Here is an 11,946-nt window from a genome sequence, read left to right as displayed (position 1 = left end):
CAGCCTTGAGTCCCCGACACCTGGTGTCTCCAAAGCCATTTCCTTCTCAGCCCTTTTCTGCCCAGCCTGTCAAATCCATGGGTTACTGTCACTTCCAATTAAGAGACTCCTGATCAATACACAGACGAGGCAGAAAACCCCAGTGGGAGAAGCCAACTGACATGTGTCACATGCCTTCTGTTAAATGCTGGGTTTTTTTTTTTTTTTTTAATGTGTTCTTTTTCTGTCTCTTTCTCTCTGTTTAGGGCTACACCTGTGACATATGGAGATTCCCAGGCTAGGGGTCAAATTAGAGGTGCAGCTGCTGGCCTACACCACAGCCACAGCAACACAGGAACCAAGCCGTATCTGCCACCCTCACTGCAGCTTTCAGCAATGTAGGATCCTTAACCCACTGAGCAAGGCCAGGGATCGAACCTGAATCCTCATGAACACTAGTTGGGTTCTTATCCCTCTGAGCCACAACGGGAATTCCATTTTAATGTGTTCTTGATCACGGCATCTCTGTGAGGCATTTTGTTTTCTTTCCGTATCCCAAAGCCTGTGGAAGTTCCTGGGCCAGGGATGGAATCTGAGCCCCAGCTGTGGCAACACTGGATCCTTAATCCACTCTGCTGCACCGGGGATCGAACCTGCGCTACCACAGAGACAATGTCAGATCCATAACCCACTGTGATGCAGCAGAAACTCCCCTGTGAGGCAGTTTATAGATGAGCACATGCAGAGTCGGCCCTCATGGGGCCAGAGTGCCTACCTGATGACTCCCTGGGGAGGGCCAGTGCAGGTTCAATGGACACTGCCTGCCCAGAGACCCCTCAGGCCCAGCCCTACCTTTGAAGGTCTTTGCCCTCACTGGGTCCTACTTGGAGGACTCCGGGCCTTCTGGGTCTGAGTCTTGGAGCACTGTTATGCCACCGTTGCCTCATGAGGGTCTTTGCCCTCTGCGCCGCCCCCACCCTGCCCTCATTGCTAAGAGCTTCTTGGGGACACATTTCCAGCCTGAGTCAGCTCAACTCATGGTGTCTCAGGGTATGTTCTGAACTCCTGTGACATAGTAAGAAATACATGTTGGAGCTCCCGCTGTGGCTCAGTGGGATGGGCGGCATTCTGGGAGTGCTAGGGCACAGGTTCGATCCCTGGCTGGCACACTGGGTTAAGGATCTGGTGTTGCCGCAGCTGTGGCTTAGGTTGAGACTGTGTCTCGGATCTGATCCCTGGCCTGGGAGCTCCATGTGCCTCTGGGCGGCCAAAAATGAAAAAAAAAAGAGAAAAAAAAGAAATACGTATTGGTTTCTGCCCCTGGTTCCTGGCACAGAGTTTCTAAAACCCTTGGCATTTCCTGAGTGGTAGGACTCAGAGGACCATCGTTTGTTATTCATAATAAGCCCTTTTCAACTGATGCCTGAGTTTATACTAATGAAGTGACTCTTGGAGGAGGGAGCTGGTCACCAGAGGAACCAACCCTGGCATTAGAGGGTTGGAACTTTCAGCCCCATTCCCACCTCTGCAGGAGAAGAGGGCTTGGAGATCAAGTTAATCACCAGTGGTGTATGATTTATTTAATCAATCATGCCTACCTAATGATTTTTTTTTTTTGCGCTGCACCTGTGGCATATGGAAGTTCCCACGCTAGGAGTTGAATCAGAGCCCCAGCTGCTGGCCACAGCCACAGCCACAGCCCCCTGGGATCCGAGCTGAGTCTGCAAACTACATCACGCCGGATCCCCAACCCACTGAGAGAGGCCAGGGATCGAACCCGAATCCTCATGGACCCTAGTTGGGTTCGTTAACTGCTGAGTCACGACGGGAACTCCTAATGCAACTTATAAAACTCCTCAACAAAGGGTGTAGCTTGCTCCTGGGCTGGCGAATGCATCCATGTGCCAGGATGCATCCCAGCTCCAAAAGAAGCTCCTGTGCTCAGGCTCTTTCCAGACCTCACCCTATGTACCTCTTCATCTGTATCCTTTACAATAGCCATTGTGGGAGTTCTGCCGTGGCTCAGTGGTTAATGAATCCGACTAGGAACCATGAGGTGGCGGGTTCAATCCCTGGCCTTGCTCAGTGGGTTAAGGATCTGGCGTTGCTGTGAGTTGTGGGGTAGGTTGCAGATGCGGGTTGGATCTGATGTTGCTGTGGCCGTGGCGTAGACCAGCAACTGTCTCTCCGATTAGACCCCTAGCCTGGGAACCTCCATATGCCGGGGGAGCGGCCCAAGAAATGGCAAAAAGACCAAAAAACTGAAAAAACAATCGCCATTGTAATATACTAGAGACAGCGAGTTAAGTGTTTCCCTGAGTCGTGAGCTGTGGTAGCAAACTGCTTGGTGTGGAAAACCCAGACATTTGGTATCAGAAGTGTTGTGTGTGGAGAGACTGTTTTCTTTTGACCCCGACTTTCCTCAAAGTCCCAAGTCCACCACCATCCTGAGGGCGGGCAGTGTGCCCTCCCGCCAGCAGAGGGCGCCTTGCCATTATAGGGACTGGAAGCTCAAGATCCAGGACCAGAGGGTATCATTTTTCATTTAAAAATTTAAATATGATCTTAAGAGCTCCCTTTGCCTTCACACTTCGCCTAGCTATGATCACTTATTTTTTTTGGCCACACTCAGAGCATGCGGAAGTTCTGGGGTCCAGGATCGAACCCGTGCCACAGCAGTGACCTGAGCCATAGCAGTGATAATGATGTGAGCCACCAGGGAACTCCTATGATCACTTTCTTTTGGAGACACTATTTCTGGGTAGAATTGTTCACCCGGCCAAACCTACAAACTTGACTGAAGCCACCTGCTGACTTTAACTAGTTAGCCAAGTGACCATAGACTAAACAAGACTATTGTCCTTACAAAACAAGTTAAAACAGCGACAAAGATTTTTTTTTCTCTAAGTGGCCTCAAGTTTCTAACTTCTCATACAATAGAGATTCTTTTTCTTCCGTCTTTTGTCTTTTTAGGGCCACACCCGCGGCATATGGAGGTTTCCAGACTAGGGGTCTAATCGGAGCTGTTGCTGCTGGCCTACACCACAGCCATGGCAACGCCGGATCCTCAACCCTCTGAGCAAGGCCAGGAATCAAACCTGTCTCCTCATGGACACTAGTTGGGTTCATTAACCACTGAGCCACGACAGGAACTCCTAGAGATTCTTTTTTAAAGCACCTTTGAACTTTTTCCATTGTTCGCATTTGTAGCGCCTCCCCACCCCCACCCCAAACACCCCCATATCTCAGAGGAGAAGAAATAGCAGCCTTGGAGTTCCCGTCGTGGCGCAGTGGTTAACGAATCCGACTAGGAACCATGAGGTCGCGGGTTCGGTCCCTGCCCTTGCTCAGTGGGTTAAGGATCCGGCGTTGCCGTGAGCTGTGGTGTAGGTTGCAGACGCGGCTCGGATCCCGCGTTGCTGTGGCTCTGGCGTAGGCCGGTGGCTACAGCTCTGATTCAACCCCTAGCCTGGGAACCTCCATATGCCGCGGGAGCGGCCCAAGAGATAGCAACAACAACAACAACAAAAGACAAAAAAAGACAAAAAAAAAAAAAAAAAGAAAAGAAATAGCAGCCTTTGTTGGCAGGTTGGGTTCTCTGGGATGTGGGCACTGAGCTGGGAGAATGAAGCCAGAGTGGCTGGATCAGGAATGGGGCCTGTGAGGCAGACCCCACGTCGCCCAGGCCAGCCCATGGGCACGCTGCCCCTGGAGGTGTCCCACGCTGGCCCAGAACAGGCAGGTCTCAGTAGACCAGTTACTGGACCGGGCCATCTGGATGGACATGATCTTGGGCAAGGTGGCTTTCTGGAGGGGCTGGTGCTGAAGGCTGTCTACTGACAACGCTCCCGGCAGCTAAGGGAACACGGCCTTCATTAAAGGGGGATTGGAGAAGTTCCCGTCGTGGCGCAGTGGTTAAAGAATCCGACTAGGAACCATGAGGTTGCGGGTTCGGTCCCTGCCCTTGCTCATTGGGTTAAGGATCCTGCGTTGCCGTGAGCTGTGGTGTAGGTTGCAGAAACGGCTCGGATCCTGCGTTGCTGTGGCTCTGGCTTAGGCCAGTGGCTACAGCTCCGATTCGACCCCTAGCCTGGGAACCTCCATATGCCGTGGGAGCGGCCCAAAGAAATAGCAAAAAGACAAAAAAAAAAAAAAAAAAAAACAAAAAACCAAAAGGGATTGGAGACCTCAAAGTGCCCATCACACCATGAGGTGGAAGCCACAGTGTCCTCTGCCACCTCCCAGGACGTGTCAGTGTCCTTCTCTTAGCCAAGCCCCTGCCGGGCTCACATCTTAGGATGCTGTGCCCATTCCATGGCTCTTCGTTCAGACTAAATGTTTCTTTAGTAAGATGGAGCTCCCGTCATGGCGCAATGGTTAACGAGTCCAACTAGGAACCATGAGATTTCGGGTTCGATCCCTGGCCTTGCTCAGTGGGTTAAGGATCCGGAGTTGCCATGAGCTGTGGTGTAGGTTGCAGACGCGGCTCAGATCTGGCATTGCTGTGGCTCTGGTGTAGGGCGGCGGCTACAGCTCCGATTAGACCCCTAGCCTGGGAATCTCTGTATGCTGCAGAAGCGGCCCTAGAAAAGGCAAAAAGACACACACACACACACACACACACACACACACACACACACACACACACACACTCTGCTTACCAGCCAGGCTCTCAGCAGCAGCACACACACCCAAAAGATGGTTGTTGATCCCAGAGAAATGCTGGTGGTTTGTCAGGTGTTAACCCAAACATATAAGTAAGAAGGGGTGACCAAGAGCCGGCTTTATTGAGTGAATGTCTAACTTTGTCCTGCTTCAATTCTCAACACCAAAGAGTACCCCCGCCACAGCCACCCCATTATTCTGGTTCCTCCCCACTCCCCTCCACACCACCTTCTGTTCCTACTAACTGCCTCTGCCCTGTAGTTCAATAGTTGTTTGATTTTTACCCATCCAGCACAGTGGTGTACATGCTTGTGACGGGCTGGGTGACTCCTGCTGGCTGGTTGCTCCTGAGTCTGCTGAGTTGCTTCCTCTTGCTTGCAAGATCGGGCTTTCTCCCAGCTCCTATCTGGGCCTTTCCTTTCTCACTCTGGCCAGAGCTGAGGTGCACCTATTTCTCTCTGCCTTGGACTCCTCCGCCTTGAATGCCCAGTCCTGACCATTGGCCCAGGTGCATAGCACCTGAAGGCCTGGGCGTCCCACCTGCCACACATTGCCAGGTGTATTTGCCAGCACGATTTTTTTTTTTTTTTTTTTTTGCTTTTTAGGGCCGCACCTGGGGCATATGGAGGTTCCTAGGCTAGGGATCCAATCAGAGCTACAGCTGCCAGGCTACACCACAGCCATAGCAACGCCAGATCCAAGCCGTGTCTGTGACCTACACCACAGCTCAGGGCTATGCCAGATCCTTCACCCACTGAGCGAGGCCAGGGACTGAACCTGCACCTTCATGGCTCCTAGTTGGATTCGTTTCCGCTGTACCACGGCAGGAACTCCCGACACAACTGTTCATCCCACAGCAAGGAGGAAGTCTGGGAGCAAGCAGGGAAAGACCGACCTTGGCACGGAGCTCCACAGACCCTTCTGCCTCGGTCACTGCAATGATCACACACATTGACACTTAGCCCTCCGTTATTTGCCAGGCAACATGGTAAGCGCTTGACTCATTTCATCCTTACAACAGCCTGACGTGCTGGGTGTGTTGTTATTTTACAGATGGGGAAACGGGAGCATGCGGAGATGAAAGGAACCCAGCTAGTATGAGGAGGAGCCGGGATTCAAGGTCACCTGGACCAAAGGCCATGATTTTTACAACTTTCCCTGCTTGCTCCCAGCCTTCCTCTTTGCTCTGGGATGGACAATTGTGCTGGCAAATATGCCTGGCCACACATCTCTGCAAGACGGCTTTGGTCCAGCAGGCCTTCCTGAGGGGAACCCCCACTTCTGGGCTGACCCTGGAGGGAGCGGGGGGACGTGAGAGCCAGGCCCGGTACTGAGGTGTTTCATTCCCACGGCCTCAGTGATTGGTTCAGCAGAGAACATAGGAGCCCGGCCAGGCCCGGCAGCATCCTCCCCCTGCCAGGGCCGGTGGAAACAAGGACCTCTCTCTTTCCAGGAAGGTGCCTGACTGCTTGAAAATGGAACCAGCACAGGGGGGCTGAGCTGGAAAGACAGAGCCCTGAGGGCCTAGTCAAACCCTGGGTCCAGCCAGGCTTGCACTTGGCAGTTCTGCTAATCCCTTCCTCTAACCTGGGTTGAACTTGGCTTCCACCACTTCCATCTTCCATTCTTCTTTGCCGTTTCTGTTATCGAGCAGGTCCTGGCACATAGTGGCACTTGGTTCAAAAAAAATATTTGTCAGAGTTCCCGCTGTGGCTCAGTGGTAATGAACCTGATTAGTATCCATGAGAACTCAGGTTCGAGTCCTGGTCTCACTCCGTGGGTTAAGGATCCCATGTTGCCATGAGCTGCACTGCAGGTCACAGATGCAGCTCGGATCCCCTGTTGTTGTGGGTGTGATGTCGGCCGGTGGCTACAGCTCCGATTCGACCCCTAGCCTGGGAACCTCCATGTGCTGCAGGTGCGGCCCTAAAAAAATAAAATAAAAATACATACATAAATAAATATTGTAATGAATTAAATCTTTTATTTTATTTTATTTTTTTGTCTTTTTGCTATTTCTTGGGCCGCTCCCGCAGCATATGGAGGTTCCCAGGCTAGGGGTCGAATCGGAGCTGTAGCCACCGGCCTACGCCAGAGCCACAGCAACGCGGGATCCGAGCCGCGTCTGCAATCTACACCACAGCTCACGGCAACGCCGGATCCTTAACCCACTGAGCAAGGGCAGGGACCGAACCCGCAACCTCATGGTTCCTAGTCGGATTCGTTAACCCCTGTGCCTCGACGGGAACTCCAAATCTTTTAAAGATCAAAAAAAAAAGTGGGCAGCTCAGCTGTTTGTTGCCTTGAAGAAATAAAGCCCACGGCTTGCGTGTTTTGTTTTGTTTTGTTTTTCCGGTCTTTTTTTTTAGGGCAGGGGCATATGGAATTTCCCAGGCTAGCGGTCCCATTGGAGCCATAGCAGCCAGCCACAGCAACGCCAGGTCTGAGCCACAACTGTGACCTATGCCGCAGCTTGTGGTAACACCGGATACTTAACCTACTGAGGGAGGCTGGGGATGAAACCCACATCTTCAAGGATACTAGTCGGGTTCTTAACCCACTGAGACACAACCGAAATTCCAGCCCCTGGATTTTTAAGAGAAGCAGAAATGCATACTTTATTTAAAATCTCGTGGCTTTTTTTTTTTTCTTTCTTTTTTTTTTTAGGGCCACACCTGTGGCATATGGAAGTTCCCAGGCTAAGGGTCTAATCAGAGCTGCAGCTGCCGGCCTACACCACAGCCACAAACACGCCAGATCCGAGTCACACCTGCAACCTATGCTGAAGCTTGCTGCAGTGAGGGATTCTTAACCCACTGATCGAGGCCAGGGATCAAACCTTCATCCTCATGGACACCATGTCGGTTCTTAACCCACTGAGCCATAATGCAAGATCCGAGCCGCATCTGCAACCTATACTATAGCTCACGGCAACGCCAGATCCTTAACCCACTGAGTGAGGCCAGGGATCGAACCCACATTCTCATGGATGCTAACTGGGTTTGTTCCCATTGAGCCACGAAGGGAACACCCATTTTCTTGGTTTTAAACCTGAAAGTCCCACATCCCAGGAAGTCGCTTAGTCCCAGGCAGACTGGGGTGATTGGTCACTCTACCCTGTTCCCACCGTGTCCCCAGCCTGCTGGCGGAAAAAAGTCATGGCAGCGGAAATGTGTGAGTTTCTTAAGTGCCTGACGTCAGGTGTTGGGACCTGGGTTGTTTCTCTTCCTTCTGCTAACGTCTTCATGGAGTGGGTTTGTTATCTGTTCTACGGATGAGAGTTGGAGGTTCAGAGGGTGCAGGGATTGGCCTATAGCCAGGAGTGGTGCTGGAGTTTGAGTCCAGTTGGTCTGGCCCCGTGCTCTCAACCCCACTCTCAGAGAGCCTAGCAGGGCGGCCTGAGCCTGCGAAGCCGGCAGGCCAGGGAGAAGGGCTGGGACTTGCTTCCTGCGCAGAAATGCACTTACCTGATTGGAGGTCCAGCCAGGATCAGTTTCTGCAGGTCTGCGCCCCCTACGCCTGGTCTCCCAGGCCTGCCCCGGGCTCTTCTCTCTCTGCACTTTGGCCTCCAGCCCCTGAATGGGGCAACCCAAGAAGCCCTCAGGGGACACAGTTTCCAGAACACCCCAGCCCCCTCCTGTCCTTCTCCCATGTGCCCACTGCACAGACAAGGGATGAGGCTGGCACTTGGAAAATAAACGTTTGCTGGTGATTTATTGCCCGGTCTGGGGAGAGCTCCCAGGCTGCACATGGGCAAGAGGACAGAGCATGAGTGTCCCAGGGGTCTCGGGAGGCTGCTGAGTACAGATCTAGTTGAGGTTGGGGCCCGTGTGGGCCTGGCGAGAGGTGAGGTGGCTGGTCAGGTAGCGCACGGCCAAGCGGATGCCCTCCATGGTCCTGCGCTCCGCCAGTTCCAGCATGTGGGTGATGGAGCGCAGGGCCGAGCTGGTCCCCACCACCAGCCCGGAGGAGAAGGCGGGGCTGGGGCTCCCCAGAATGCTGGAGGCGGGGTGCAGGTGGGGCCCCGTGCTGCGCAGCAGGTCTGTCATGGAGCCGTGGCCAGAGGCCAGGATGCCCCTGGTCATGCCCATGGTGGTCTCAGACCACACCAGGATGTCTGCCAGGGAGCTGATGGGCCCCTCGCCCCCGCCCAGCAAGCTGGTCACGGAGCGCATGTAGCTATTCTCCTCTCTGGCCATGAAGTCCAGGCGCCTCCTCCCCAGGGCCACCTGTCGGCAGCCAGGCAAGGCGGGGGCCGATGGTGCGGTGTCTGTGTCAGGGTCCAAGGCCTCTGGACCCTCAGATTTCTCCTCAACAGCTTCAGTGGTGCCAGTGGCCAGAGCATCAAGCTGGCCATTGGCGTCTGCAGTGCTCACGACAGGCGGCGCCTCCGCATTTTGGGGGGGCTGCACCTGAACACTTGGGAGAGATGAGGCTGGTTTCGGCTCCATGTCTGAGATGCCCGCTGTTTGCGATGTCTCCTCCTCCTCCTCAGTCGGGGAGGTGTGTTGGAGACTCTGAGGACTCTGGGTCATCCTCGCATCTTGCAGCGGCCCGTCCTGCAGCAGATTCTGGAGGCCCCTGGATGTTTGCAGCACATCTGGGGCCAAGTAAGCAAGCAGGACCTCCGTGGGCTCCTGGGCAGATCCTGCGGCAGCTTCATGCTTGTCCTTGTCCCCAGACTCTGACACGGCCTCCAAGGTGGCTGGCTGGACCGAGGCCTGGTCTACATCCCGCTGGTCAGCTGACACTGGGACATCTGCAAGGAGGGGGACCTGACTTCGGGACCCCACTGCTGGGATGTCTGCTGCCCTGCTCTCACCATGTGTGGGGATGCTGGCAGCTCTGGCCTCTCCCAAAGGCACAGAGGTCATCTAGGCCCTCTGTCACTTGTGCCAATTGAAGGAGTGGCCACGGCCCTGCTGGGCGGAGTCGTCCAGGTGGTGAGGTCACAGGGGGCTGTTGAAGCTGATGATGTCACAGGCACCTGCAGAGCAAGGGTCCTGAGCCTCCGGAGCAGCTGCCCTTGTGGGCTGAGTCTATGGGACTTTTCGTAGCCAAGTTTGCAGGTGTCTAAGGAGAGAAAGGCAGACGTCTGGGGAAAGCACGGAAGGTGTGTGTACCCAGGGGCAGGTGACGGTAAGGAAACATCATGGCTGTGAGCTGATGAAAGAAGACGGATGCAGGTGTTCATTATGACACACTCCCAACACCTCTCTGTCCACACTGGTGACTGAGTTGGCCCGTCTTTCTGCAGAGTCAGTTTCACAGCAATGGTGAGTCAGAACACATGAAGGATGAGGGCCTGGGCTGCTCCTAACCCTGACTGTCTTTGGTCATGAGGAGCTAGAGACGGAAGGTTCATGTCTCACCCCCAAATTTATAAGTGGAGGAGTTCCCATGGTGGCTCTCTAGCAAGGAAACTGATGGGTATCCATGAGGACCAGGGTTCGATCCCACTTAGCTCAGTGGGCTAAGGATACAGCGTTGCCACAGACACGGCTCGGAACTGGTGTGGCTGTGGCTGTTGTGTGCCAGCCGTGGGAGCCGCAGCTCCAATTCAACCCCTAGCCTGGGAACTTCCATATGCCACTGGTGTGGCCCCAAAAAAAGACCAAAAACAAAATGTTGAAAGCTAATTCCCAATGTAATAGTGTTTGGAGCTGGGGATTTGGGGACTTGATTAGGTCATGAGGGTAGAAGGGACCACACTGAGGTTTCTGGCCACCTCCTCCATGAGAAATGCAATGAGGGAGTTCCCGTCAAGGCTCAGTGGTTAACGAATCTGACCAGCATCCATGAGGATGCAAGTTTGATCCCTGGCCTTGTGCAATGGGTTAAGGATCCAGCATAGCCGTGAGCTGTAGGTCGCGGATGCGGCTCAGATCTGGTGTTCCTGCGGCTACAGCTCTGATTCAACCCCAAGCCTGGGAACCTCCATATGCCGCAGGTATATGCCCTAAAAAGACACACACGAAAGAAAGAAAGAAAGAAAGAAAGAAAGAAAGAAAGAAAGAAAGAAAGGAAAAGGAAAGAAAGAAAGAAAGAAAGAAAGGAAAAGGAAAGAAGAGAGAGAGAAATGCAGTGAGAAGACGGTTGTCTGTGAACCAGGAGGCAGGGCCTCACCAGACACCCGAATGGACTAGGACAGGCGGTAACCCTATGACACCAGGCTAAACAATCTCCATCTTCTCCCTGCTCCACTAGGCTGGGAGCGTAGAGAATCACCAAAGATCTGGAAACCCCTGAGTGTTCTTTGAAGAAGTATAGACCCAGGCAGCCCTCCTTGTGCTTGTGGCTCTTCATTAAGAAGGTGGTTGGCGTGGAGGTGCCAGTGTGTTGCGTCTGAGCTGCCCCTCAGTCACCAGCTAACATTAGTGACTGCTGCTCACGGGCAGGAGAAGGAGCTAAACATCGAATCCTTCCAACTACCCTGTTGTCTCTAGGCAGGTGAGGATTCATCATTATGCTCATTTTATACATGGGGGAGCTGAGCCCCGGAAGGAATAAATCGCTTAGCATCAGTCTTTGTGGGGTACTTACACCGCGGGCGGTGGCTACAAACCAGGGTAAAGCAGTGGCTGAGCTGTGCCCACTGAATCTGATTACACACTCTTTCCCCCACGGGGAGGCTGGGCGTCCTCCCCTCTCTAGCCTTAGATTCCCTTTGGAGGAAGGTCACCCTTGATGACTCCCCAGAACCCCACATGGCAAGGCAGCTGGTGCCGGGGCCAGCGGGTGGCCTCTGGAGCTGAGCTGCCTGGGTTCAAATCCTGCTGTTCGTATAACTAGCTGTGTAACCTAAGGCAAGTCACGTCACATCTGTACCTCGGTTCCTCCATCCGTGAAGTGGGGATAATAACAGACCTCCTGGTGAAATAAGAATGAATATAATGAAAAATATATAATAATGAAAAATACATATTTGCTCTTTGTCCTCCGTTCCTGGCTCAGAGCTCCTAAAACCTTTGGAATTTTCTCCTGTGTCTTGTGTTATTGCCTACGTGTTATACATAAATTTGACCATACCTGAGTTGACGCGAATGAGGTGACTAGGTAGCTTCAGGATGGCGACTGGTTGCCAGAGGAACCAATTGTGTGGTTAGAAGGTTGGAACTTCCAGCCCCACCCCCGCAACGCTGGGGAGGGAGAGGGGCCAGGGGTGGAGTTAATCAGGTTATTAATCGCCAGTGCCCAATGATTTAATCCATCCTATTTACATAATGAAACTTTAAAACATTATTTATTTTATTTTTTGGCTTTTTAGGGCCATCCCCATGGCGTATGGAGGTTCCCAGGCTA

The 11,946-nt window shown here is 53.1% G+C and overlaps 1 protein-coding gene across 2 annotated transcripts; it reads right to left on the bottom strand.

Moving 5' to 3' along the window:
• Nucleotides 1–8,331: 8,331 nt before the first annotated feature.
• On the bottom strand, nucleotides 8,332–11,727 carry TEX44 (testis expressed 44). 2 transcript variants are annotated; one of them, XM_085000680.1, is made up of 2 exons: nucleotides 11,674–11,727; nucleotides 8,332–9,717 (listed from the first exon to the last, which is right to left on the bottom strand). In XM_085000680.1, exon 2 carries the CDS (start codon nucleotides 9,516–9,518, stop codon nucleotides 8,454–8,456), a length of 1,065 nt encoding a protein of 354 aa, XP_084856806.1. In that variant the 5' UTR covers nucleotides 9,519–9,717; nucleotides 11,674–11,727; the 3' UTR covers nucleotides 8,332–8,453. The 2 variants fall into 2 exon arrangements, with proteins under 2 accessions (XP_084856806.1, XP_020931454.2); XM_021075795.2 differs by having other exon boundaries at nucleotides 8,332–9,807; nucleotides 11,674–11,720.
• Nucleotides 11,728–11,946: the final 219 nt, after the last annotated feature.

The sequence above is a fragment of the Sus scrofa genome, chromosome 15 (assembly GCF_054392235.1).
Source record: "Sus scrofa isolate SSC_HxYL_T2T_F1_AM1 chromosome 15, Sscrofa_HxYL_maternal_Yorkshire_Landrace_v2.0, whole genome shotgun sequence".
Classification (NCBI taxonomy): Eukaryota; Metazoa; Chordata; class Mammalia; order Artiodactyla; family Suidae; genus Sus; species Sus scrofa.
Note: the sequence above shows the minus strand (reverse complement) of the source record. Positions and strands in the feature narration are given on the sequence as shown.

Coding starts and splice junctions, on each gene's coding strand:
- TEX44 (XM_085000680.1), bottom strand. CDS start 9,518: ATGACCTCTGTGCCTTTGGGAGAGGCCAGAGCTGCCAGCATCCCCACA.